Source organism: Hipposideros armiger, unplaced genomic scaffold, assembly GCF_001890085.2.
Source record: "Hipposideros armiger isolate ML-2016 unplaced genomic scaffold, ASM189008v1 scaffold_12, whole genome shotgun sequence".
Taxonomy (NCBI): Eukaryota; Metazoa; Chordata; class Mammalia; order Chiroptera; family Hipposideridae; genus Hipposideros; species Hipposideros armiger.
Window position 1 is genome coordinate 2,680,652 of NW_017731362.1, and position 23,979 is coordinate 2,704,630.

Genomic DNA, 23,979 nt, shown 5'->3' on the forward strand with positions numbered 1-23,979 from the left:
CACCTCCATTCTGATAGAAAACAGAATAGATGGGTAGGTACCAGCACAGAGTAGAGAGCGACCAGTCTGACCTGTGGGGGCCAGGACAGGAACAGGCCAGAGGAGAGAGGGAAAGAGCAGAATCGGGGAAGGCCTGCCAGAGAAGGAAAGTTTTGAAGGAAGCAGAGACGTTTTCCAGCCATACAGGAAAAGAAGGGCTTCTTGTTAGCGAGGACATCATATGCAGAGCCATGGAACGAAGGACCTGGTGTACGGGGAACAGCAAACAGTGCGGCACGAGGCGAGGCCGATTGGCTGGGCCAGGTGGTAAGGGCTTTACTTGGCTGAGACTTAAATGCGAACGTGACAACGCCCCACTAAAGGGCCTTTTGTGGAGGAGTCATGTGGAAGATGTGTTTTTAGACAGCCCCTTTGGCGGCAGTGGAAAGATACACAGGAGGGAGAAAGGCCTCTAATGTACAGCAGAGAAGCTGAGCCTCACCCCTTCGTTCCTGTCGGTGGGTGCTCTCTTTTCTCCTCAGGAATTCAGGCAGAAATATAGCATATTCATTGTTAAGAAAATGGACTCAATTTTTTTTTCTATGATGGTGAATACCTTCTGCCTTTCACCTCTTGGAAGTCTCCCAAAAACCAGGAGGACAAGAAAAAGACACACAAGCTCCCATTGTCTTGGAGACCTTGCAACAGGGCACTACACAGTACATAGAGCTGAAAGGTGAAGGTCACTGACATGGCAGGACTGAGAGAGGTGACACTTAAGAGGCAGGTGCCAACAAGAAGGAAGCTGATTAACTTCCTGAAACCTGAGAAATTGGAGGCACCGAGTGCAACTGAAGATAGGATGAGGCACCGGGCTTGAAAAAAAGAGGAGTTTTGAAAGTGAAAGTCTGTATAAGAAACAGCTAGACCTGCTACTCCCTTCTCCCACTCCTGTAGGAGATAGGTTTGTTCTCTTGAGATGACCTAGAAAAGCTTTGAACTCAAGGACCCCAAGAGCAGAGGAGGGCAGAGGTGAGGCACTGAAAATAGAGATTGAGTAAATATCTACTTACTGACTAGTGAGACGCCCAGCTCCCTCCCTTTCCCTGTGTGTAGCTTCTAGAACTCCAGTCGCCAGTTTATGCTTGTAGGCAAGAGAATGGAGGAGGATAATTATTAGGAAGAACTCATCTTTCCCAAAAAAGAAATTGGACATTGGCTCACTGCCCATTACAGGACAGTGCAGCCCACCTGGCAATAGCCTCTCCCCACCACACAAAGCTGCTCACACATCTTTAAGTTGCCTCACTCCTAAATATAAGCCGACATCAATGATCAGCAGACACTTGAGGAAAACCTCCAACAGGAAAGATCATCAAAAGAAAAAAAAAGAAATAACATCAATTCAGATAGCAGAAGAAAACCTCCCCAGACCTGCAATTAATATCCTCAGAGATATATTCATAAAATCAGAATAGTATACTGCCACACACACACATACACACACACACACACACACACACACACACACACACAACAGAATATGACCCCCTGAAAAATAAAAACATGATTTAAAAATGTTTTAATTCATGGAAAAGTTGAAAGATAAAGTTGAGAAATCTTACAGACATTTGGAGAAAAGATAAAGCAATTACATGAGGGGAGGCAAGATAAGAAAATGTGAATATCAGACCAAAAGATCCAGCATCTAATTAATCGTAAATCAGAAAAAGAAAATAGAGAAAGAAATTATCAAAAAATAATACCAAAAAAAAAAATCTTCCCAGGACTGAAGGACAATAGAGTACCAAATAAAATGAGTGGAATTAAAATTTTTAAAACTACACCATGATGAAATTTAAGACCACCAAAAAAAAAGAGAGAGAGAAAAAGATGCTATAAGAATAACATTTGACTTGCCAATAACAACCCTGCAAGATGGAAAACAAAGGAACGGTGCCTTCAAAATACTCAGTAAAAATTATTGCCTATCTAGTATTCTGTATCCAATCAAATTATCAGTCAAGTGTACAGTAAGAATGTTTTCACTCGAGCAAAGACTTGAACGAGACACAGGAATACAGTGGTGAAAGAGCAGTTTATTAGAAAGTGAAGGTACACTCCAAAGAGAAAGGAGCAGGCCCGAGCACAAAGGAGTGGCTCAAAAGGCACTGACTGGCGAGGACTTGGAGTTTTTATTTCTTTCTCTTCTAGAATGGGCTGCTCCTCTCTAATTGTGGGGCTGTTTGATACCTGTGATTGATAATGGCTAATGGTTATGGTAAACAAGGGCAAGTTTTGGTGGAGAGGAGAGGTCTTTTGGGAGGTTATTTCCCATAGGCCAGGTTGGATGCTCAGGAATGTTACCTGACGAATCCAGGTGTCTCAGAGACCCAATTCCTGTCTCTAACTGCCTGCCTTATGTCCCCCTTGAAAGACGTGATCCCCATAAATCTCTATGGCAAGTTTAGGGACAGGAGAGCTCTTCTTTATCTGCTTCCTGAATGTGGCCATTGTCCCTACCTACTGAGGATTCTCGGGACTCTCACCCTATCTGATCTCAGATGACCTCTGTGGTCGGGAATGTACTGGAAGTCTTGGTGGGGCATCACTTGTATCCTAATGGCTTTTAGATTTTAGTTAATAGAGTTAAAAATGTTAGCCCAAGAAGCAGGACTCAAAGCCATTGATGCAGGGTGACTGTGTGATGAAAAAATTGTTCAGCCTCATGGAGCCTGGACTTTCTTCTGGTTTAGTCATTCAGTTACTGTTTACCAGGGAGCTAAGCCAGGAGAGAACGCTGCACTACAATGACTATAGTCAACAAGCATAAATCACAAGCTTTAGGGTAATTATTTAAAGCAGGAAGGAGGAGATTTCTATGATTCAGGTTAAAAATAATCTATTATTTATGATAAAGAAACTGATTTGAAAAAGACACAAGGGAAAAGGAGACGAAGTTTTTATAGTAAGGGGGTTTTTATAGTGAGGGGACTCTCTCGTATCACTACATCTATTTCCTATTCAGAGTCAAATTGCTCAAGAAGTGTTTTCACACACCGTCCTCTTCACCTTCCAATCTGGCTTAAAGACAAAAACAATTATATAAGGCATCTAGAGTAGGCAAATTCAGAGAGGCAGAAAGTAGAATAGAGGTTACTAGGGGCTGGGTGGAGGAGTGTACCAGAAGTTATTGTTTAATATGTAGAGTTTCTGTTTGGCATGAAGAAAACTTCTGGAAACGGATAGTGGTGATGGATGCACAACATTGTAAATGTACTTAATGCCACTGATATACACATAAATATAGTTAAAAGGGAAAATTTTGTTATGTATATTTTACTACAATTTTTAATAAAGCATATTGAGGCTTACCAAAGTATACTAACCTTAAGTGTACAGGTTAATAAATTACTGCCCCCACAATAAAAAATAATTTTTAAAAAAAGAATGTATGAGAGAAAAGCAATTTCACTACAGTAAATAAATAAGTAAATAAATAAATAAATAAATAAATTTCTGCCCCCCTCCAGAGAGGGGCACTATTCTGACAGAAAAAAAAAAAGAAGAAGAAGAATATTTTCAGACATCCACAGTCTCAAAATAATGTATCTCCTACACACCGGTCCTTCAGGAAGTTACTAGAGAAAGTGTTCCACCCAAACAGGATGTGGAAGGAGAGAGATAAGACACAGGACCCAGGAAGGAGAGGCAAAGGGAATCGCCAGGCCTGGAGAGCAACTAGTCCAGACTGGAGCTGAAGGCTAAAAGGAAGCACACTGAAAAAAAAGGAAATTATATCATCTGATAGATTTTACCATGAGGAAAATGTTACTTAGAGGCTGTTCAAGGGTGAGAAAAGACCTACAAATAGAAACAAAGAAAATGAAGCAAATGGGCAGAGAGGCAATTTATTCCAGGAAAAACAAAAGTTATTCAAGAATTTGATCATAGTATATTAGTTGGCTCATCAGTAGTATATTATGAGCACTGAATATTGATTTAACCAAAAATTGTGATATTGGAAAAATGGGAGAGAGGATGAGAGCGAGTGTAATCTTCATCTAGCACAATAATAAATCAATAAATAATGTCTAAAATCAATGAATCAAACGATAGCAACATTAGCAATTAATTTAGAAATATGGAGATCAGAAGAAACAGCTACAAGAGTTAAAAATGTCTGCCTCTGGGTGGTAAGCTGGGGTAAAAGATGAGGACAGAGAAGTATAATAGAGAGCATTCTTCATTTAAAAGCCCTTCAGTACTTTTGATTCTTAAACTATGTGTGTGTCATTTTTTTTTTTTTGAAAAGAGCAGTCCCTGAAGTCACATAGATTTGGATTTGCATCTTGGAGCAACTGTGCTGCCACTTGTGTGATCTTAGCAAACTATTTTAATCTTCTTGAGGCTCTGTTTCCTCAATTGTAATATGAGGCAAATGCTTTATTACCTCTCACATTTTGGTAGGGTCCTTTAGAAACTTAAGGAAGACAATACAGGTAAAATGCCTGACACATAGAAGGCTTGATCCTTGTTAAAGAAAACTGAGCAGGTGACCCTTGACCTAAAATACAGTTAGTTCCTTTGAGGAGTGGCTTTGGTGATGAGGAAACACCATTTCTCTTCTGGGACAGGAAAACTCAAGTCACACCCACCCAGCATTCTCAACCGCTGGTGAGCGAAAGCTAAGATGAGAACCAGCCATCTCAGAAGGCTCCAGGATCTCGTGGTTTGTGTTCACAAACATTTCCTTAATCCCTTCTGCTGGTGTAATAAGATCCCTCAGTTTATGATGAAAACCGAGCCCTTCATATTGTGACTGTGAGCCCTGCTACCTGCCACCTGCAGTTGACAGCTGCACCTGTGAGGCTGGCATGCTTTCTGCACACCCAGAGCACCTGCAGCCTCTTGTGCCCGCAACCCTGCCCTTGTGCTGATATCCTGGCTATTAACTGTGGAACAGGGAAGTTGAGGGTTTCCTGGTGGAGGCTATTTCTTCTTTTGCTGTAGGGGTTGCACTATATGCAAAGCACAGGTCCAGGTACTGTGGATGATACAGAAATATATTTGACCTCAAAGGTATTTACAATCAAGGAAGGTAGATGTTCACCCCCCATTAGACAAGGAAATGAACTAAGAGGGTGATTGTGGGCTACATATGAAATAAGTAAGGTCTTGAGTTTACATGGTAGGCTACTTTGAAGCTTTTCACACAGGCCTAGGAGCAGGTAAGCCTGGGTCAGGTGGTTATTATTAAGCAAAAGTAGGTATTCTTCAAAGATTTGTGATGTTTTACTCCTGGAGTGACAGTGAGGGACAGCAGTGGGGGGTGAGGGAGTGGTCTCTGAAAAGCTGACAGTCTGTACTGAGAACAGTGCCTTGTGCACAGGATAACTCTACAATTCATTATCCAAATGGAGACACTTGAGCGTGAAGGAAGTGTAATTAATAAGCACATCAGGACAAGAGGCAGAAACAGGACAGGTTTTGGTAAACCAGACATTCAGTCTCCCTTATTATAGGTCCTTGGTAATTATAAAAGGGAATAGAGGGAGATCCAAGATGGCAGAGTGGATAAACGCTGTGCCTGCTTCTTTCTGTGAACACATTAATATTACAACTAATTATAGAACAATCAACCTGGAGAGTCACCTGAAGCCTGTCTGGCCAGAAGTTTTATAACCAAGGTTATAAAGAAGAAGCCACGTCGAGACTGGTCGAAGGGACAGAGATGCGGAACTGACTAACCCCAAACCTCCATGTGGCGGTTGAGAACTGGGAGGGATATTTCAGCCCCAGAGTTTCCCCCCAGAGGACTGAGGGACCCCAGCCTCACACCAGCCTCCCCAGCCCAGAGTGCCAGGAAGAGGAGCCCCCACATCATCTGGCTGTGCTGTGAAAAACAGTGGGGATACTAACCATCCGAGTGGGATGGAAGGCAGCGGGAAACCCAGGCATCCTCTTCAAAGGTCCACGCACAGACTCTTCCACTCCCAGGCACTCACCTTGGACTCCAGCGGAGGGACAGTAACTCAGGGTTGTCAGGGACATACAGGGGGCAGACTGAGTTGTGTTCCTTCGGGTTGGGTGCTGGAGGACAGTCGCCATTTCCCCTGTGAGGAATCTTCCTCCTGTGCAGCTGGCAGGCAGGAGCCATCTTTCCTGTGTTGAGCCCGCCCCCCACAGGCCAAATCTTAATCTGATTGGTCTAGTGAGCTCTGCTGCTCTGTTCTGCTGACTCACTGGGACCCCGCCCCACCCATTCCCCCAACACGGGAGACACTTTCTGAGCAAGCAGCCAGCCCACACACATTGCACTCTTTCTTGAAAAACTACCAGAGCCTGACAGACCCCAGGCAGGCAGCTACTGACCTCAGTGTGCTCTGAGACTTTTGTTGAGTAGCTTCAGGCTCATCACTGGCACCAAACCAGAGTCTACACTAACCTGGTAACTACACTTCCCATTCTAGTGACTCCCTGAGATCCTACCTCACCCAACTTGCACACCAAATGAGGCTTTATCAGGGGCTGAACCATAAAGGAGCTGGCAGGTGGCAGCAGGCCTCGGGGTGGCATTTTGCAGAGCTGCCCTAGGCCCAATACTGGTGGCAGATGTCCTCAGTTTGCAGCATGGCCTCTCCCATGTGCCTCCAGGATTAGTAGAGGCAGCAAACAACCAAGGATCGCTTTGTAGCTCCTACCAGGTAGACCCCAGCCTGTCACAGGCAGTGGGTGACGGGACCTGCACTGGAGCCTTTTGCAAGAGGCCCCAAACCAACATACTTGGAGGTTGGCTTCAGACCACAGCAGAGCACTGCCCAATTAGCCCCACAAGCAGCACATCCAAAGGACTGTCTCAACAGGCACCAGGACCCACTGGGGCAAATCCCACTTAGTGGGGCAAGCCCCCTGCACAGCAGCCTGTAAGCTGTGGACATGGCCAAACCCAGAGCCAGTAAGCCTAAGGCTCAATCCCACCCACTGACATGCCAAGAGCAATCAAGGCTCAACTCTAACAGGAGGGCACACACGATGCACACAGGGACAGTCTTGGAGCACCCAATGCAGGTGACCAAGGAGACTGTGCCACAGGCCGCATAAGGAACCTACTATATAAGGTCACCTGGCTACGACTGTGGGACATAGCAGATCTACCTAATATATAGAAATAGAGAGGCAGCCAAAAGGAGGAAACAAAGAACTACATCCCAAATGAAGAAGAGGAGAAAAATCCAGTACAAGAACTAAACAAAATTGGAGGCAAGCAATCTACCTGATACAGGGTTCAAAACAATGGTTATAAGGATGCTCAAAGAACCTAGTGAGAACTTCAACAAAGAGATAGCAAGCATAAAAAAGGACATAGAAACCATAAAAGAGAACCAATCAGAAGTGAAGAATACAATAACAAATGAAGAATGCACTAGAAGGAATCACCAGCAGACTAGATGAAGCAGAGGATCGAATCAGCCATTTGGAAGACAAGGTAGAAGAAAAATCCAAATGGAATAACAAAAAGAAAAAATAATTCAAAAGCATGAGGATAGTTTAAGAGACCTCTAGGGTAACATCAAGTGTAACAATATTCACATCATAGGGGTACAAGAAGGAGAAAAGAGAAAGAAAGCAAGGGATTGAGAACATATTTGAAGAAGCAATAACTGAAAACTTTCTTAACCTGGCAAAGGAAATAGACATACAAATCCAGGAAGTGCAGAGTCCCAAGCAAGATGAACCCAACTAGCCCACACCAAGACACATTGTAATTAGAATGGCAAAGGCTAAAGACAAAGAGAGAATCCTAAAAGCAGCAAGACAAAGGCAACTAGTAATTTATAAGAGAGCTTCCATAAGATTGTCAGCTGATTTCTCAACAGAAATTGTGCAGGACAGAAGGGATTGGTACAAAATATTTAATGTGGTGAAAATCAAGGACCTACAACCAAGATTACTCTATCTAGCAAGTCTATCATCTAGAATGGAAGGACAGATAGAGAGCTTTTCAGACAACAAAAAGCTAAAGGAGTTCATCACCACCAAATCAGTATTACAAGGAATGTTAGAGGGACTTCTTTAATATGAAAAAAAAAATCAAAATTACGAATAATAAAATAACAATAGCTCCATATCTATTAACAGTTACTTTCAATGTAAATGGATTAAATGCTCCACTCAAAAGACATAGGAGGGCTGAATGGATAAGAAAACCAGACCCTTACAATATGCTGCCACAAGAGACTCACACACAGATGAAAAGTAGAGGGATGGAAAAATATATTTAATGAAAATGGAAACAAACAAACAAAAAGCTGGAGTAGCAATACTTATACCAGATAAAATAGACTTTAAAACAAAAGCTATAACAAGAGACAAAGAAGGACCCAGTAATCCCACTTCAGGGTATTTATCTAAAGAAACCCAAATGCTATTTTGAGGGGGCGTGTGCATCCATATGTTCATTGCAGCATTATTTACAATGGTCAAGATATGAAGGCAGCCTGGGTGTCTGTCGATGGAAGAATAGATAAAGAAGAGGTGGTACATGTATACAATGGAATATTGCTTGGCCATAGAAGGGAATGGGTTCTTGCCATCTGCAGCAGCATGGATGGACCTGGAGGGTATTGTGCCGAGTGGTGTTTCAGACAAAAAAAGACAGATGCAATGTGATTTCACTTATATGTGGAATCTAAAGAACAAAATAGATGAACAAAACAGAAACAAACTCATAGATACAGAGAACATATTGATAATTGCCAAATGGGAGGGGCTTTGGGGTGTGGGTGAAAGAAGGTGAAGGGATTAAGAAGTACAAATTGGTTGTTACAGAGTAGTCATGGGGACGTAGGTATAGCATAAGGAATATAGTCAATAATATTGTAATAATTATGTATGGTGTCAGATGGGTACTAGATTTGTTGGGGTGATAGATGGGAGAGGAACAGGGGTAGGGTAAAAAAGGTGAAGGGATTGAGAAGTACAAATTGATAGCTACAATAATCATGGGGTGTAAAGTAAAGCATAGGGAATATAGTCAATGGTATGGTAATAACTATGTATAGTGCCAGGTGAGTATTAGACTAGTTAGGTGGATCACTTCTTAAATTATATAAATGTCTAACCACTATGCTGTACACCTAAAATTAATATAAATTAACATTGAATATCAACTGTAATTGAAAATTTTTTAAAGAGAGGAAAGGTGAAGGGGAATAAGAGGACCAAATTTCCAGGTATAAAACAAATAAGTCATAGGGATGTAATGTACATCATAGGGAATATAGTCAATAATATTGTAATAGCATAGTACATGCTATTACATAGTAGCATAGTAGGTGTAGCATAGTAGCATAGTAGGTGTCAGATGGTTGCTGGACTTATCATGGTGACCACTTATTTAAGTATATAAATGTTGAAGAACTATGGTGTACACCTGAAACTAATATAATATTGTATGTTAGCTATATTTTAATAAAAATCTTTAAAAAAAATTGTTTTAAGGGAATAGATTCAGTGACCTGTGGACCTAGGACACTGTTTAAGAGAAAAGATTCTCATTCAGTCAGAATGTCTAGGTTCAGGCAGGCTCAAAGTGTTCAGGTCACTCTACTGAGATTAAGAACAACTGGGATGGACTGCCATAAACTACCGTGTGTATTCGGCAGCCAGCGTGAGCGGCCGGCAGCCGGTGTGAGCTGCCAAGAGCCACTGTGAGTGGCCGTCCAGAGGCCGGCAACCGATCTGCCTCACCCAGGAAGCGTGCAATGATAATACCAACATGGGCCAGTGAAGCGACGTCCTCCACAACTAGACTGAAGAACAAAAGGACAGCAACTTGCCTGTTCCCCTCCCCCAATTCCCCAATAAAATCTTTAAAAAAAAGAACCACTGGCATGAGGCCCCTGGTCTCTCTCTACACATTTCTTCCTCAGAAAGATTGCTCAAGGAGCCCAGTTTTGACCAGTGATGAGTGACCAGTCCACCCCTCTGGTTATGATTCACCACCTGAGAGCTTCACCCCCTGAGTTTTGACCAAGGAACTACTTACAAATTAAATGCATACGTGCTGCTTTTCTGGTCACTTGGATTCCCCCAAGTTCAAGGTTTGGTTTTGTTTGGTTTATAAATGCCTTATCAAATGTCCTCCCCTTTATCAGCCTCTCTTCCAACAGTTTTTTCCAATGAGGAAGTTTTATTCCAAAATCACTTCACAGTGATTTCACAGAGCAGGAAATAATATATACTCTTTAGAGCATTTTCTTTTTCTTTTTTTTAACTTTATTGGGGAACAGTGTGTTTTTTCCAGGACCCATCAGCTGCAAGTCAAGTTGTTGTCCTTCAATCTTAGCTGTGGAGGGTGCAGCTCAGCTCCAAGTCCAGTCACTGTTTTCAATCTATTTGTGGAGGTCGCAGCTCACTGGCCCATGTGGGACTCGAACCGGCAACCTTGTTGCTCAGAGCTCGTGCTCTACCCAACCAAGCTATCTGGCTGCCCACTAGAGCATTTGCTTTTTTAATCAAAATGCTGTTTGATCACAACAATTAAAACTTGATGTTTGAGGAGAGTCCTAGCTGCCTAGCACTTTTGCTCCATTCCATTCAGTTATCTGTTAGAGTAAAGGTCACAGAGTTACAAAATTTGCAAGTTGAAATTATAGTTATTTATTTACCTGCTTCTCCCACCAGGTTGTGATCTCCTTGGGGACATCAATTGCCTCATTAAGATAAAATATCGTTAAAATTACCAGCGGTTTAGACTTATTTTGTAGGGGCCACATAAATGATTGTGGTTCAGTGGAATGCAACCCAGTCCTAACCCCACCTGTCCTGCTGACACAAGCTCTTCTTTCAGTTTTCACACTCTTCGTGATTTTTATTTATAGCAAAGCATTATTCCTCCCAGGCCACCTGAAGCAACTGGGAGCCCGCTTCCTCCCTCTCTTCCCCTTCCCATCCCACTGGGACAGTTTCATTGTCTTGATTCAGCTCTACCTGGTCTTGTGACCTCTGGGTCTTCCTGTTAAAGGAGGGCAAGGTTCAAGATTCTTTTCTCCAGCCGCCTCAGGCCCTAACATTATTATTGCTTTTTAATGACTGTGGAAAATGATTCTCTCCTTGGACTGCGTTCCCAGTTTTCTTCTTCATTTTCAAGTGAAAATCATCCTTTCAGGTTATTTTAGTCTCTGACAAATCTTTGCTGTGTGGCCCCTCCTTTCTGTCAATTCACTGAGACTCACCAGCCCCACATCAAGAAAACAATCAACACATTGTTCTAGCTTCAGATTGGATATGGAGTAAATGTTGGCATCACTTAGTTTTGTCAAATTGTCTCACCTTGTCTCTTCAAAACCAAATGGGAAAATCTAAGTCTTTTGGTTATTAAATCAGAGGGGTAACTCTTGGCCATACTGCATGTGTTGGCAGGGAAGGGGGTCTTATGCATGTGGGTGACAGAAAAAAGCGTGCACTAAGATGAATTGGTAGCCAACATAAATATTTAGAAACAGAAAGGCAATTATTAATATGTAAGCATAGTCTCCAGAGCTGTTTCAATGTGTTCTCCTCCTACACAGAAACCAAATGATCGTGATCACAAAGTGAGAATCGCCTTGGGAAATGGCTTGCGAGGAGATGTGTGGCGAGAATTCATCAAGAGATTCGGGGACATTCACATTTATGAGTTCTATGCTTCCACTGAAGGCAATATCGGCTTTACAAATTATACGAGAAAAATTGGTGCTGTTGGAAGAGTAAACTACCTACAGAGAGTAAGTATACTGAAAAATGAGAGCCTCTGTAGCCAGTTTTCAGAATATAGAGATTTCTTAAAAGCTGTGTCATGATGATATCAGGTTCATGCAACATCGGAGACATGGTCCATCCATATCACCAAGAGAGAGTTTACTCATTCTCAATGACAAGGACCTCAAAAAGATCGGGTGCTCTAATTGAAAAATCTTAATTTCTATGAATAACAACTCATTATGCCTTTGCCATCTTTAACTTAGGTGAAGTCTTCCTGATACCGTTTGTACTTGTATATGATAAAACACCTGAAGGTTGCCAGTTCCGTAAGTTTACCATAGACTGTGAAATGTGGTATTCCCCTTTCATCATGCTGTGGGTGATAACCACCTGGGGCACTTTTTATATGTACAGGTGCAGGGCCCCACCCCCTGAGCTTTGGATGCAGTTGTCCTGAGGCGGGGCCAGGTATCAGTGGTTTCTTTGAAAGCTCTGCAGCCAGGGGTAAGAAGCATTATCTAGACCTTTGAGAGAACGGGGATGTACCTTTTGAACATTTGTGTCCACCTAATAGCTACAGCAAAAAGATAGTTCTTAATTTTTTCATTGAGATATAATTGACATATAACTTTGTATTAGTTTCAGATGTATAACATGATTCGATATTGGTACATAGTGCGAAATGATCAATAAGTCTAGTAAACATCCATCACCGCAGTTACAATTTTTTTTCTTATGATGAGAGCTTCTAAGATCTCCTCTCTTAACTTTCGAATATACAGCACAGTATTATTCACTATATCCCCATGCTGTACATTACATCCCAGGACTTACTATATAACTGAAAGTTTGTACTTTTTAACCACTTTCACCTATTTCACCCTCCCCTCACTCCCCACCTTTGGTAACCACCAATCTGTTCTCTGAATCTATGCGTTTATTTTTTTTTAGATTCCACATATAAGTGAGATCATGTGGTATTTTGTCTTTCTCTGTCTGATTTATTTCACTTGGCATAATTCCCTCAAGGTCCATCTATGTTGTCACAAATAGCAAGATTTTTTTTCTTTTTTTTTTTGGCTGAATAGTATTCTATTGTGTATACCAATGATGCCAAAAAATGTATACAAGTGGACACTTTGCTCAACGTTGCTCAAGCAGTAGTTCGCCATAATCAGAAATGTCTGGATGCTGATGATAACCACTTTGAGCACCTCTTGTAATTGCAGAAGTCAAGCATGGCTTGTATTCATCTTTTGTTATTTGTATATATTCAGTATTACAATTTTAATAGTTTTTTCCTTTCTTAAAATGTGTATTCATTTTATGGCACCCTCTGTATACACCACATTTTCTTTATCCGTTCATCCATCAATGGACATTTAGGTTGCTTCCATGTCTTGGCTATTGTAAATAGTGCTGCAGTGAACATGGGGGTGCATATATCTTTTCAAATTAGCATTTTCATTTCCTCTGGATAAATACCCAAAAGTGGAATTGATGGATCATATGATAGTTCTATTTTTAATTTTATGAGGAACCTCCATACTGTTTTCCACAGCAGCTGCACCAATTTACATTCCCACCAGCAGTGCGCAAGAGTTCCCTTTTCTCTACCTCCTCACCAGTACTTATTGTTTGTTGATTTATTGAGAAAGCCATTCTAACAGGTGTGAGGTGATATCTCACTGTGGTTTTAATTTGCATTTCCCTGATGATTAGTGATATCAAGCACCTTTCATGTACCTGTTGGCCATCTGTATGTCTTCTTTGGAAAAATGTCGATTTAGATCCTTTGCCCATTTTTTTCACTGGATTGTTTGATTTTTGCTATTGAGTTGTATGAGTTCTTTATATATTTTGAATATTAACTCCTTATCAGACATATGCTTGATATTTCTTATTTTTAAGCCAGCTCACATAGAAGTCTCTTTTCCCTCTCAGTCATTTCATTGCCTGGGGTCTCCAGACAATCTCTTTGCCTTTTTTTTGTGCTCGAGCAGACAGATGACCACCTGCAAAATTCCAGGAATATTCAGCAAATGCTGAGCATCCACTGGCTTGAGCAGTCACTGCTGTCTTTGTGCCTCTGGCAGCCCATCCTGCCTGGCCACTAAACAGCCACCCCAGAACTCCCAAGTAACCTGTATCCCCAGGGAGTGACAGGCAGAGTACAGAGGGCAGTGATCCATCTGCACAAGTGATCTGGCTCTAGAGATCAAATACCAGCACCGTCACGTACTAGCTGAGTGACCTTAGACCTCAATTTTATCATCTATAAAACAGGTGAAAAGAGAAAATATAGAGCCCAGTGCCCAAACTCAGTGTTGATGAAGAAAAAGGATTGTTTCAAGGATTAAACATATCCCACTGCCTGTCAAATAATAGCCTTGAATAATTGTTAGCTGTAATGGTAGTTATCATTCCATTCTTTATACTCTGGCCTGGTCCCTAGGTATTCCCTCATCCAAGGAACCTCTCTGACAATGACACAGGTCCTTCCACTGTACTCCACACCTGTGCCATCCAATACGGTAACCATTAGCTAGGTGTGATAATCTAAATTTAAATGACATAAATAAACATTTTAATTCAGCTCTTTATTCACCCATGCCACATTTCAAGTGCTCTGTAGGAATTACCATGTTGAGCAGTGCAGATATAGAACATTTCCATCATCATAGAAAATTCGACGGGGCAGCACTGCTACAGACTGAGAATCCATTTCCTACTCCCCACTGGAACCATTGCAGAGAGAGTCAGTCTTCTCTAGGCAGCTTCAGTCCGACCCAGGCTAAATGCAGTTCAGAACAAGAGAGGGCACAAAGATGAGGTGAGGCATGGTGCAAGCTCTCTGTGGTTGTAACTACTGACCCTCAAAAAGATAAGTTACACAGTAACTTTTGTTTTAAAACAACCTGAGGACCTTAGAAGTTGGTGCTGTATATTACTAGTTCTTTGCATCTTATCCATTGATTGTCGTGTTTTATTGTCAGTTTTTCCAGTTTAAACAAAATTATATTTTAAAACTAAAAAAGGGGGAGAAGAAGATGGCCCTATAATTAATGCGGAAACTAACATTAGTTACAATCTGAATTTTTTTTTACATTCTTGCAAATAAAGAAGATCTACATTTGTTGACTATGAATGCTACTTGGTTTTTTAATGGTTACCCACTACTATCAAAGTACATGACTGGTTAATTCATATAGACTTGAATATAAATTTGAAATGGACACAGTAATCATGGCTAATAATTACATCTAAATATTATCATATTTGCACCTTTCTGTCAATAGAGAAAATAATATATGTATTGCTCTTACTGAATTATATAAATTGTTATGCCATTTAATTATAGTATATATGAAATATGATGGAGTTTTAACCATTTTATAGCTATAGACATGAAATAATTATACCATTGAACCTTAAATATGTTGGAGAACATATCTCTGGAAATCTGAAACATCTAACAGCAGCATATTAAGGTTATACAAAATTTTAATAACCCACTTGTGATATGTCCACCAAAAAAAATGTATGAGAATGTTCACAACAGCTTTATTTTTTTTAATAGTCCAAAATTAGAAACAATCCAAATGTCTACTAATAGGAAAATAGATAAATAAGTTGCGGTATACTCATACAAGGAAAAATGCATGGCAATAATAAATAAACCACTAAAACGAACATCAACATGGATGAATGGCTATCACAGACGTTATGTTGAGTGAAAGAAGCAAACACAAAAGCATATATTTATGTGGTTTATTGGAAGTTTAAGACTAATTGATGGTGATAAAAATCAGCATACTGGTTAACTTGACAGCAAGGGGCAGGAGGAAACTTCTTAAGGTAATGAAAATGTTTAATATCTTGATCTTGGTGGTAGTTTCATGGCTGTACGCATATATAAAATTCACCAAGCTGTACACTTAAGACATGTGTATTATATACTGTATGCATGCTATACCACAATAAAAAAGAAAAATGTGAAAATGTGTGCTCAACATGATCTATTTTAATTTTGCTAGAAAATCATAAGCTATGAGCTGATTAAATATGATGTGGAGAAAGATGAACCTGTCCGAAATGAAAATGGATATTGCATTAAAGTTCCCAAAGGTACAGTGGATTTTTGTTCAATTAACATGTGATTTTCTTACCTTGACCAAGTGACTGTTGAGAACTAACCTGTCATTGCTGAAATGAACACGTGATAAAATTTATCAGAATGGGGGGAGGGAAAGAGGTTTATTTTTGAACTCTCAGAAATAGTTACAGGAATTCCAAAAGATACTAATTTAACCACTACATGTAACATAATTACAGTTTGAAATCTAGCTTAACAACATCTTGATTACGAGGTAAGCATTTTGTGGGAAGGGATATGTAATTATGGTTGCAAAACTATAATTAGTTTTAGGGAATCTTTACCTTTAAGCTTAAACTACTGTGCATTTGGCTAATTATGTATGTAAATCATTATTCAGTAAAAGGTTAGCATTTTAAAAGCTACAAATGTGTGGCCATATAGAATACTGTGTGCGTGGTATATAGTATATGTGTATATGTGATACATATGGATATACATGCATATGAGCAGCCAGCTTGTGTCAATGGGTTGGGTGGCATCAGTTTTCAGAGGAGGTTAATAATAAAATTTGCCTACTGCAAGCACATACAATAACAATTTACATTCTTCTGTCTTAGGTGAAGTCGGACTCCTGGTTTGCAAAATCACACAGCTTACACCATTTAGTGGCTATGCTGGAGGAAAGACTCAGACAGAGAAGAAAAAATTAAGAGATGTCTTTAAGAAAGGAGACCTCTATTTCAACACTGGCGATCTCTTAATGATTGACCATGAAGATTTCATCTACTTCCACGATAGAGTTGGAGATACATTCCGGTTGGTTTCTCTGAATTATTGAGCCCCAAACAAACATGTACAATTTGGCTTTCTCCTAAATTGGAATCGCATTCCAATTTGGTTATGGTGCTCCATTTTCTTCTATCTCTTTGGCATGTCAGTTCAACCTCCTGTGTTCCCAGGAAAAATAGGAGCAAAATGCAGGCGATATCACTCTGCAATGCACAGATAACTTGCTTGTGCAACACCAGATGAAAATAAGGCAGAAAACCTGTGCCTGATTTTTGGAGTCTAAATAGCTTAGTCTGTTCAATTCCTTAGTTAGTTATTATATTACTGGTCACTCTTTGGACAGCCAGGGATTTTCGCACTGTTTCCAGTTATGGGGCTTTTCTTCAGATAAAATCAAATGCAAATTAACATGGAACTGATTTAGCTGAAGAGGAGGTGAGGGGTTCCAAGCCCCACCTGTTCTCTATCCCCAACCAGGTGGTTTCCCACAGAACCCTCGAGTAGGCGCAGTGACGTTGGAAAGTCATTGGAATAGACCATGAAATTAATTCCCAACAACAGCACAGTCCTCCAGCCTTCTGACACTTTTACTGAATCAGCTTCCTAACTGCATAACTTCCCTGAGGCCAGGCCCTGTCTCTGCTTGTTTACCCCCAGCTCCTAACACAGGGGCTGACACACATAATTACTTTTTGAGTGAATGAATGAGGAAAGGATGGAAGTTGTCTGGCTGTAGTAAAAAGAATGTGGGTGTGAAAGATGAGAACTGAGCTCACCTCTGCCCCTGACCAGCGCGGTGTTACCAAGGCAGGTAACCTTCCTCAACCTCCGTTCCTTCACTCATGAAATGAGGGTACTGATGATCCTCAGGGTTCCTTCCATCTGTTATAGTCCATGACTTAGGCTCCATATCATTATTTTATGCCACCCTCATGTTACTGAAAAATACTTCTAGAAGATATAAAGAATTTTTTTAATGTAAAATATAAATAACTATGAAGTGAAAAGTAGCACCTGGTTGGGCACTAACTTTATAGTCTCCCTGCAAATAAAGTATGACATTTTCTTTCTTCTTAAAAGCTTTCTCGTTGCCATGAGACTGCGAAATACAAGCATGAAATTTTATTAAATAGGAATTCACTAATTGAATTTAATAGCAACCAAAGGTGGTGAATGAGGAAAAGTGAGAGGCCTAAACACAGCAAAAAGTCATTGAGCGTTTCTGTGTGATTTCCAGCGCCTTTCTTAGGCCAAGCCTGTATTTTAACATTAGAACGACATCATTCTGTGTACCATGTTTCATGTAGCGAGATTGCAATTCCCGCATTTTATTATTTAGGTCTCTGCCTTTGTCTTTTGTTCCTTAAGCAGGATGCCTCTCCCATAATGAAGTTGGGGAGTTTGGGGGCCAAGGTGAGGAATAGAGTACAGCCACTCCGGAGGTCTGGAGGGCACCACCTGCTCTCTGTCATTGCATCCAGGGACCACCAGTGACCTCTGCTAACCTTGCCTTCTCTTCCAGGTGGAAAGGGGAAAATGTGGCCACCACTGAAGTCGCTGACGTAGTAGGACTGGTTGATTTTGTCCAAGAAGTGAATGTTTATGGAGTGCATGTACCAGGTATGCACAAGATATTATAAATCTATGCCTAAACCCATACAGTAACTGAACATAATTTGAACCCCAGGGCAAAGTATGTCATCACTTTTGCCTGCCAGCTGGAGAATGAAACAACTCTTTCAGCCACTTGGGACTAAGGAGCTTAGGTCTGGTTTATGTTCCATTATAAAGCAGCCAAGTTAATACATCTGACCCTGGCCTTCCTCTGTGATTCTGCTCCCCAGCTGGGCTCTCAGGCAAGCCAAATCTCTCCACGACGCAAGGTCCCATACTGCATTTGGCACTCCTCAAGAAAGATGTATGCTGGATAGCTGAGAAGTGGTATGCAAGACACAAATAAGAACAAGTGCAGTTGCTAAGAGAAAAAGCTGGGAAGGAGCTGATTTTGTCCAGACTCTTCTTTTAAAGCAGGTCCCTGACCCCAGTCCACCCCACTGCGTTTCAGAATCACGACGCAGAATGGTGTCACCAAGCCTTCTTCTGTAGATCTGCTTCTGCTAGCAGAGTGGGAAGTGCCGAGGTCTGATTTGGGGTCCTAACCCCCATCACGGCTGGCTGTTTGACTTCAGGCAAATCACTAAAATTAGGGATAATACCAGCCCTGGAGTTAAGATTGACAAGAGTCCTAACTCATTTCAATTACATAACTAGTTAACATATATTTACCAGATATACACATGCCAGTTGTCATAAGAAGAAGTCAGTTTAATTATAAATGTCATAGAGGATTAAAACCTCCAAGTCACTGTCCAAATATAGGTGCTAGGGACATTAGTATCCCCCAGAACTCAGTATTTAGGATCCTCATCTATATTCAAAAGGAAATCCCAAAGTCCCTTTTTCCTGAGCTCTGAGGGTTTCATGTGACTTTGTGCTGTCCTTTCATTTTTTAAAGAATATTCAAGACTTTCTCTTGCATTTTCCCCTCCAACCCTGTGACAATGACATGATGGGAAGTATAGCCACATCTTGGGTCGCAGAGTGTGAGGGGTGCAGAATACTACTCATGTTGGGCCTTAGGCTGAATTAACACAAGAGCCTATGTCGTGGTTGTCAACCATCGCATCGCGCTGGGCTCTCACAGACTCCACCTAGAATGTTGCACGCACTTTTAAATGCTGAATTTTAAAACGGTAACAGCGCCAACGAATGTGTAGAAGAAGGTGAGAGAACCTGGGAAATGGAATGGAAGGCCCTAACCCCGGGCTCTTTAAAGTGGAGTCTCTGAACCAGCAGCAACAGGGCCCTCACCCAGGAGCTTATGAAAAATGCGATTACTCAAGCCCACCCCAGACCCGAATCAGACTCTCTGAGGTGAGGCCCAGGGCGCTGTGTTTTAACAAACCCTCCAGTGATTTTTAAAAACATTGAAATCTGATTTGGGGGTGATGAAAATGTTCTAGAACTAGGTACTAGTTGCACAAAAAATGTGAATTTTTTAGTGTGAATGCACTAAAAGCCACTGAACTGTGCACTTTAAAATGGTTAACATGATGAATTGTATGTTTCACCACAGTTAAAAGTAAAACACTAAAGGCTGAGAAGCACTGATACCTAGTGGTTCCAAAAATCTGGCCAATCCTCAGAATCATCTGGGAAACATTTTAAACCCCTATCTAATGGATCAGGACCTCTGGGGTTTGAGATTCAAAATCTTCATGTCTCTTTTTCATTCTCAAGTGAGTCTAATGACCAGTAAGGTTTAGAAGCCACTGATATAGAACAAAGAAGAGGAAGCTAATGGTTTTCAAATGGTTGGAGACAGAACAAGGAATGGGTGTGTTCATGTTGCTCCAATGAGCAGAACAAAAACCAATGGGTTGAAATGACTAGGGAGCAAATTTTAGCCTGAAAACTCTCCTGTAACCAGAGGAACCAACCGCAGAATAGACTGCCTAATGTCCCACTAACTGGAGTGTGTAAAGAGGCAGGATATCCACGTGGGATCCTGTGAGAATTCTTGCAGCAGTGGAAGCTTAGATATGAACTCTAGAGATCAGAGCCTCTGAAGCCTCTCCCAGCTTACAGGTTCTGTGCTTCTCACGGGGCCTTCACAGATCTCAGCTTTGGAGCAGGAGGGGACAGCTAGGTTTGGGCCTAGAATGGAGTTAACTTTTTCTAGGTATCACACCAAAACTACTCTCTAGGACTTTTATTATCAACAGAACTTTCTTCAGTGATAAAAGCATTCTATATCTGCATTGCCTAGTATGATATCCAATAGCCTCCACATGACTATTGAGCAACTGAAATGTGGCTGGCGCAGCGGAGGAACTGCATTTTTCATTTTAATTATAATTAATTTTAATAGCCACATGTGAGAAGTGGCTACTGTAGTGAACAGTGCAGTTCTAGAGAACCCCTGGCCATAACTGCTGCAGACGGGAACCTTCTCCCTGGAGCTGAACTAGCCCTAAACCAACCTCTAGGAGTCAGGGCAGAGGCCTGAGACCCAACCAGCCCATTCTCCTCTCTGTTGGGCATTGCCTCTGCCAGAGCAAGAAGCAAGGAGCCAGTGAACACTACAGATTTCTGTTGCACCAGCCTGTCTTAGTTCTAAAAGGAGATTAGTAGAGACGTTGAGATTCCTGAGATAGGTGCCTTCTAGAGAGCTATCAGGGACCCCTAGGGAAAGCAGGTCTGATACCCTGCCTCTCTCCCTCAGATAAAAGATGAATCAAATGCGTGTGTGTGTGTGTGTGTGTGTGTGTGTGTGTGTGTGTGTGTGTTTCCTTTCCTTTAATTTTTCCTCTTGTTTTCTGCCTCCTTTAGAGCTGTAGGTAAACACACAATCACCATGGGAGAGCCTTTGAAAGCTGCAGCCCAGGTGACAGAAGGGCGGCTCCTTCCCCGCCTCTGATTACTTCTAAGTAGTTCAGGGAAGTAGACCTGGGCTCCCACTGGGTTTACTGGATCAAGGAGAAGATAGATTAATACCTAATTACCACTGTCTTCACAAGAAAACAATGGTAGTTGTTCTAAACTCCTCTCCACTTACTGTCCTGCTTGACAGAGAAGAAAGAGCTGTTAGGATTTGTTTTCTCTGTGGAGAGCTCAACCCTGGGGACTACAGGGCATCTGTGGGAGGGCACAAAACAGCTCACCTTTATCCCTTGTCCTCACCCTCCTGTCCTGCAGCTTCTCTGAAATGCAGTGAGGCAAAGCTATTAGGAACCTTGATTAAATAAGTAAGTCTCAAAGGCGTTTGTGCCTAGAATCCAACAGACCTGACATTGCAATCTAAAGAACACCCTGAGCTCAGTTATTCTTGACAGTGGAGCAAGGACTATTTACTGGAGTCAAAAGAAAGAAAGAAATTTATTTAGCCACCAGTTTGACCTGTTTCTCGTTCAAGTGTTTTTATCTAGGCTGCTAAAAAGGATGTTGATTATAAGCACAGGATATGGAGCCAGCCTGCCTCAGTTCAGTTTCTAACCTTACCTAGCATTTGCTGCAGGAACTTAACAAGTCTCTTAATGTCGTTAAGCCTCAGTTTCTTCATCTGTAAAACGGGGATAACATTTGTACCGCTTCATAAAGTTGTTATGAGGGTTAAATGAGATAGTCCATAAGACCTGGCATATAATAAAGATTCAATCAATGTATAGCCGCTGTTATTAGTAGTAGTAGTATTAGTAGTATTTTCACTTTAGAATAACTTTGACATATATTTGAAATAAAAATTCCAACTATCCAAAAGAAATTCATGGCCTAATGTTGTCTCAGTCCACTGTTCTTTGAACTAGCAAAGCTTTATAAATAAATAGCTACAACACATCTAATTTTTTCTCACTTTACTTCTAGGTCACGAGGGTCGAATTGGCATGGCCTCGATCAAAATGAAGGATGACCGTGAATTTGATGGAAAGAAACTTTTTAAACATGTTGCAGATTACTTGCCCAGTTACGCAAGACCCCGGTTTCTAAGAATACAGGTGAGATCCCTTGTTACCAAGTTCAATTATCTGCTCTTGGAGACCCTTGTCTTAAGGAACAATTCCCCTTCTACCATGATGATGACATTAGCCAAATGTTCACTACCCTCTCCAGGAAGCTCAGTAACGCAACAGAAATATCAGAAAATACAGCGAGCAGAAACCAAATCCTAATCCCTTTCTCCTTAAAAATGACAGGCCAGTTCATTCAACAACAGTATTAGCAAATAACTCACAAAGTCTTTGTTTAAAGAGGTATAATAGACACTTAAAATAGAAGTGCTCCAACCCTCCTATTTGTTTCCAGTTTTAAAGAATGGAAAAACCCACTGAAATCCTTCAGCTTCCTATAGGGTGAAATTTAATTGGGCATCATTTGCCAGTTGGAACTACCAAAGGCTTAGTTATCATTGCTAGAGGGATTCTTTTTTTCTTTCTCAAAAATTAACCACTTGGTTAGTTTAACACTCTCACTTTTGGACTTTGAGCTCTAAGAGTATGATTCTGTAGCTGAAGACATGAGAAGTGTTAGATTACCAGATATTGCTGTGGCTATAGGGTTATTTCTGTTGATGTTCATAAAGCACTGACATTTGCTTTCAATGATATGGTTGGGAGACATGAAAATTGAAATATCCTCAGATCATCACCTATTAATTGAAGAAAAAACAAATCTTCGGTCCAGCGGACAAGCAGGCTGAAAAAACAGAGTTGTCTGTGTGTAGATGATCCCCTTAGCTTCACCCTACCATTAATCAGGATATTCCAGAAACACCTGAAGCTCACAAAGCAACAGGCTTCTCTGCTTCGTACGTAGTTCACTGCCCACAGCCCCTCACTCCCCGCCACAGGTGATCTTAAGGCTTAAGGGAATGAAAAGTACCTCCACAAAGAGCCCCCTAGTGGAGCTTCAGAAAACAGAATGTATCTATATGCAAATTGCCCTCTATAATGTGGGTGGGCCTCATCCAATCATTTGAAGGCCCAAATGGAACAAAAGACTGACCTCCCCCAAGCAAGAAGGAATTCTGCTGCAGACTGCCTTTTGACTTGATAACAACATCCACTCTTTCCTGAGTCTCCAGCTTGCTTACTCACCCTGTAGCCTTTGGACTAGCCTCCATAATTGTGTGGGCCAATTCCTTAAAATAAATTTTTCTATATTAAAAAACAACAACAACAACAACAAAAAACAAAACTCCCTTTCGCAACTCTCAAAGGAGCCAGAGATACAGAGATGTGATGGGTTGCCACCCCCCTGCCCCACCTCCACCCCTTTCCCTGCACCCTAATCTGTTTGCAAAACACTACAGACAATGTGGATTGTTTGATGTTTTCCAGGACACCATTGAGATCACTGGAACTTTTAAACACCGCAAAGTGACTCTTGTGGAGGAAGGCTTTAACCCTTTGGTCATCAAAGATGCCTTGTATTTCTTGGATGACAAAGCGGAAATGTACGTGCGGATGACTGAGGACATTTACAATGCCATAAATAGTGAAACTATGAAACTCTGAATGTTTCCAGGATGATAACTCATAATATTCCCAGAGAGAAACTGAAAGGGCCTAGTACAGCCACGTAATATAATCCAACTTTAATTCGAATGAAGATTGTGAGGTGCCTGTTTTATGCATTCCAATAAGGGAAGACTTTTCGAAATTACACCTGAACCTTTGTAAGTGAAAAGATTTAGAGATAATTATTTTTCAGTTTGCACCTACTGTTTGTGTTTGTAAACTAACCTTGTTACAGCAAAGGCGTTATTTTTTTAATACATAATAAAATAGATGAACGCCAATATATGA

At 41.1% G+C, this 23,979-nt stretch overlaps 1 protein-coding gene across 1 annotated transcript in view; it reads left to right on the forward strand.

Annotated features, from left to right (window-relative positions):
- Positions 1-23,979, forward strand: part of SLC27A2 (solute carrier family 27 member 2) — a 49,634-nt gene extending 25,655 nt beyond the window's left edge. The window contains exons 4-9 of the mRNA XM_019664705.1: positions 11,556-11,750; positions 15,765-15,855; positions 16,444-16,642; positions 18,138-18,235; positions 22,040-22,170; positions 23,512-23,979. Of these exons, the coding sequence (XP_019520250.1) occupies positions 11,556-11,750; positions 15,765-15,855; positions 16,444-16,642; positions 18,138-18,235; positions 22,040-22,170; positions 23,512-23,688 (891 nt within the window). The 3' untranslated portion in view covers positions 23,689-23,979. The remainder of the gene's footprint in view (positions 1-11,555; positions 11,751-15,764; positions 15,856-16,443; positions 16,643-18,137; positions 18,236-22,039; positions 22,171-23,511) is intronic.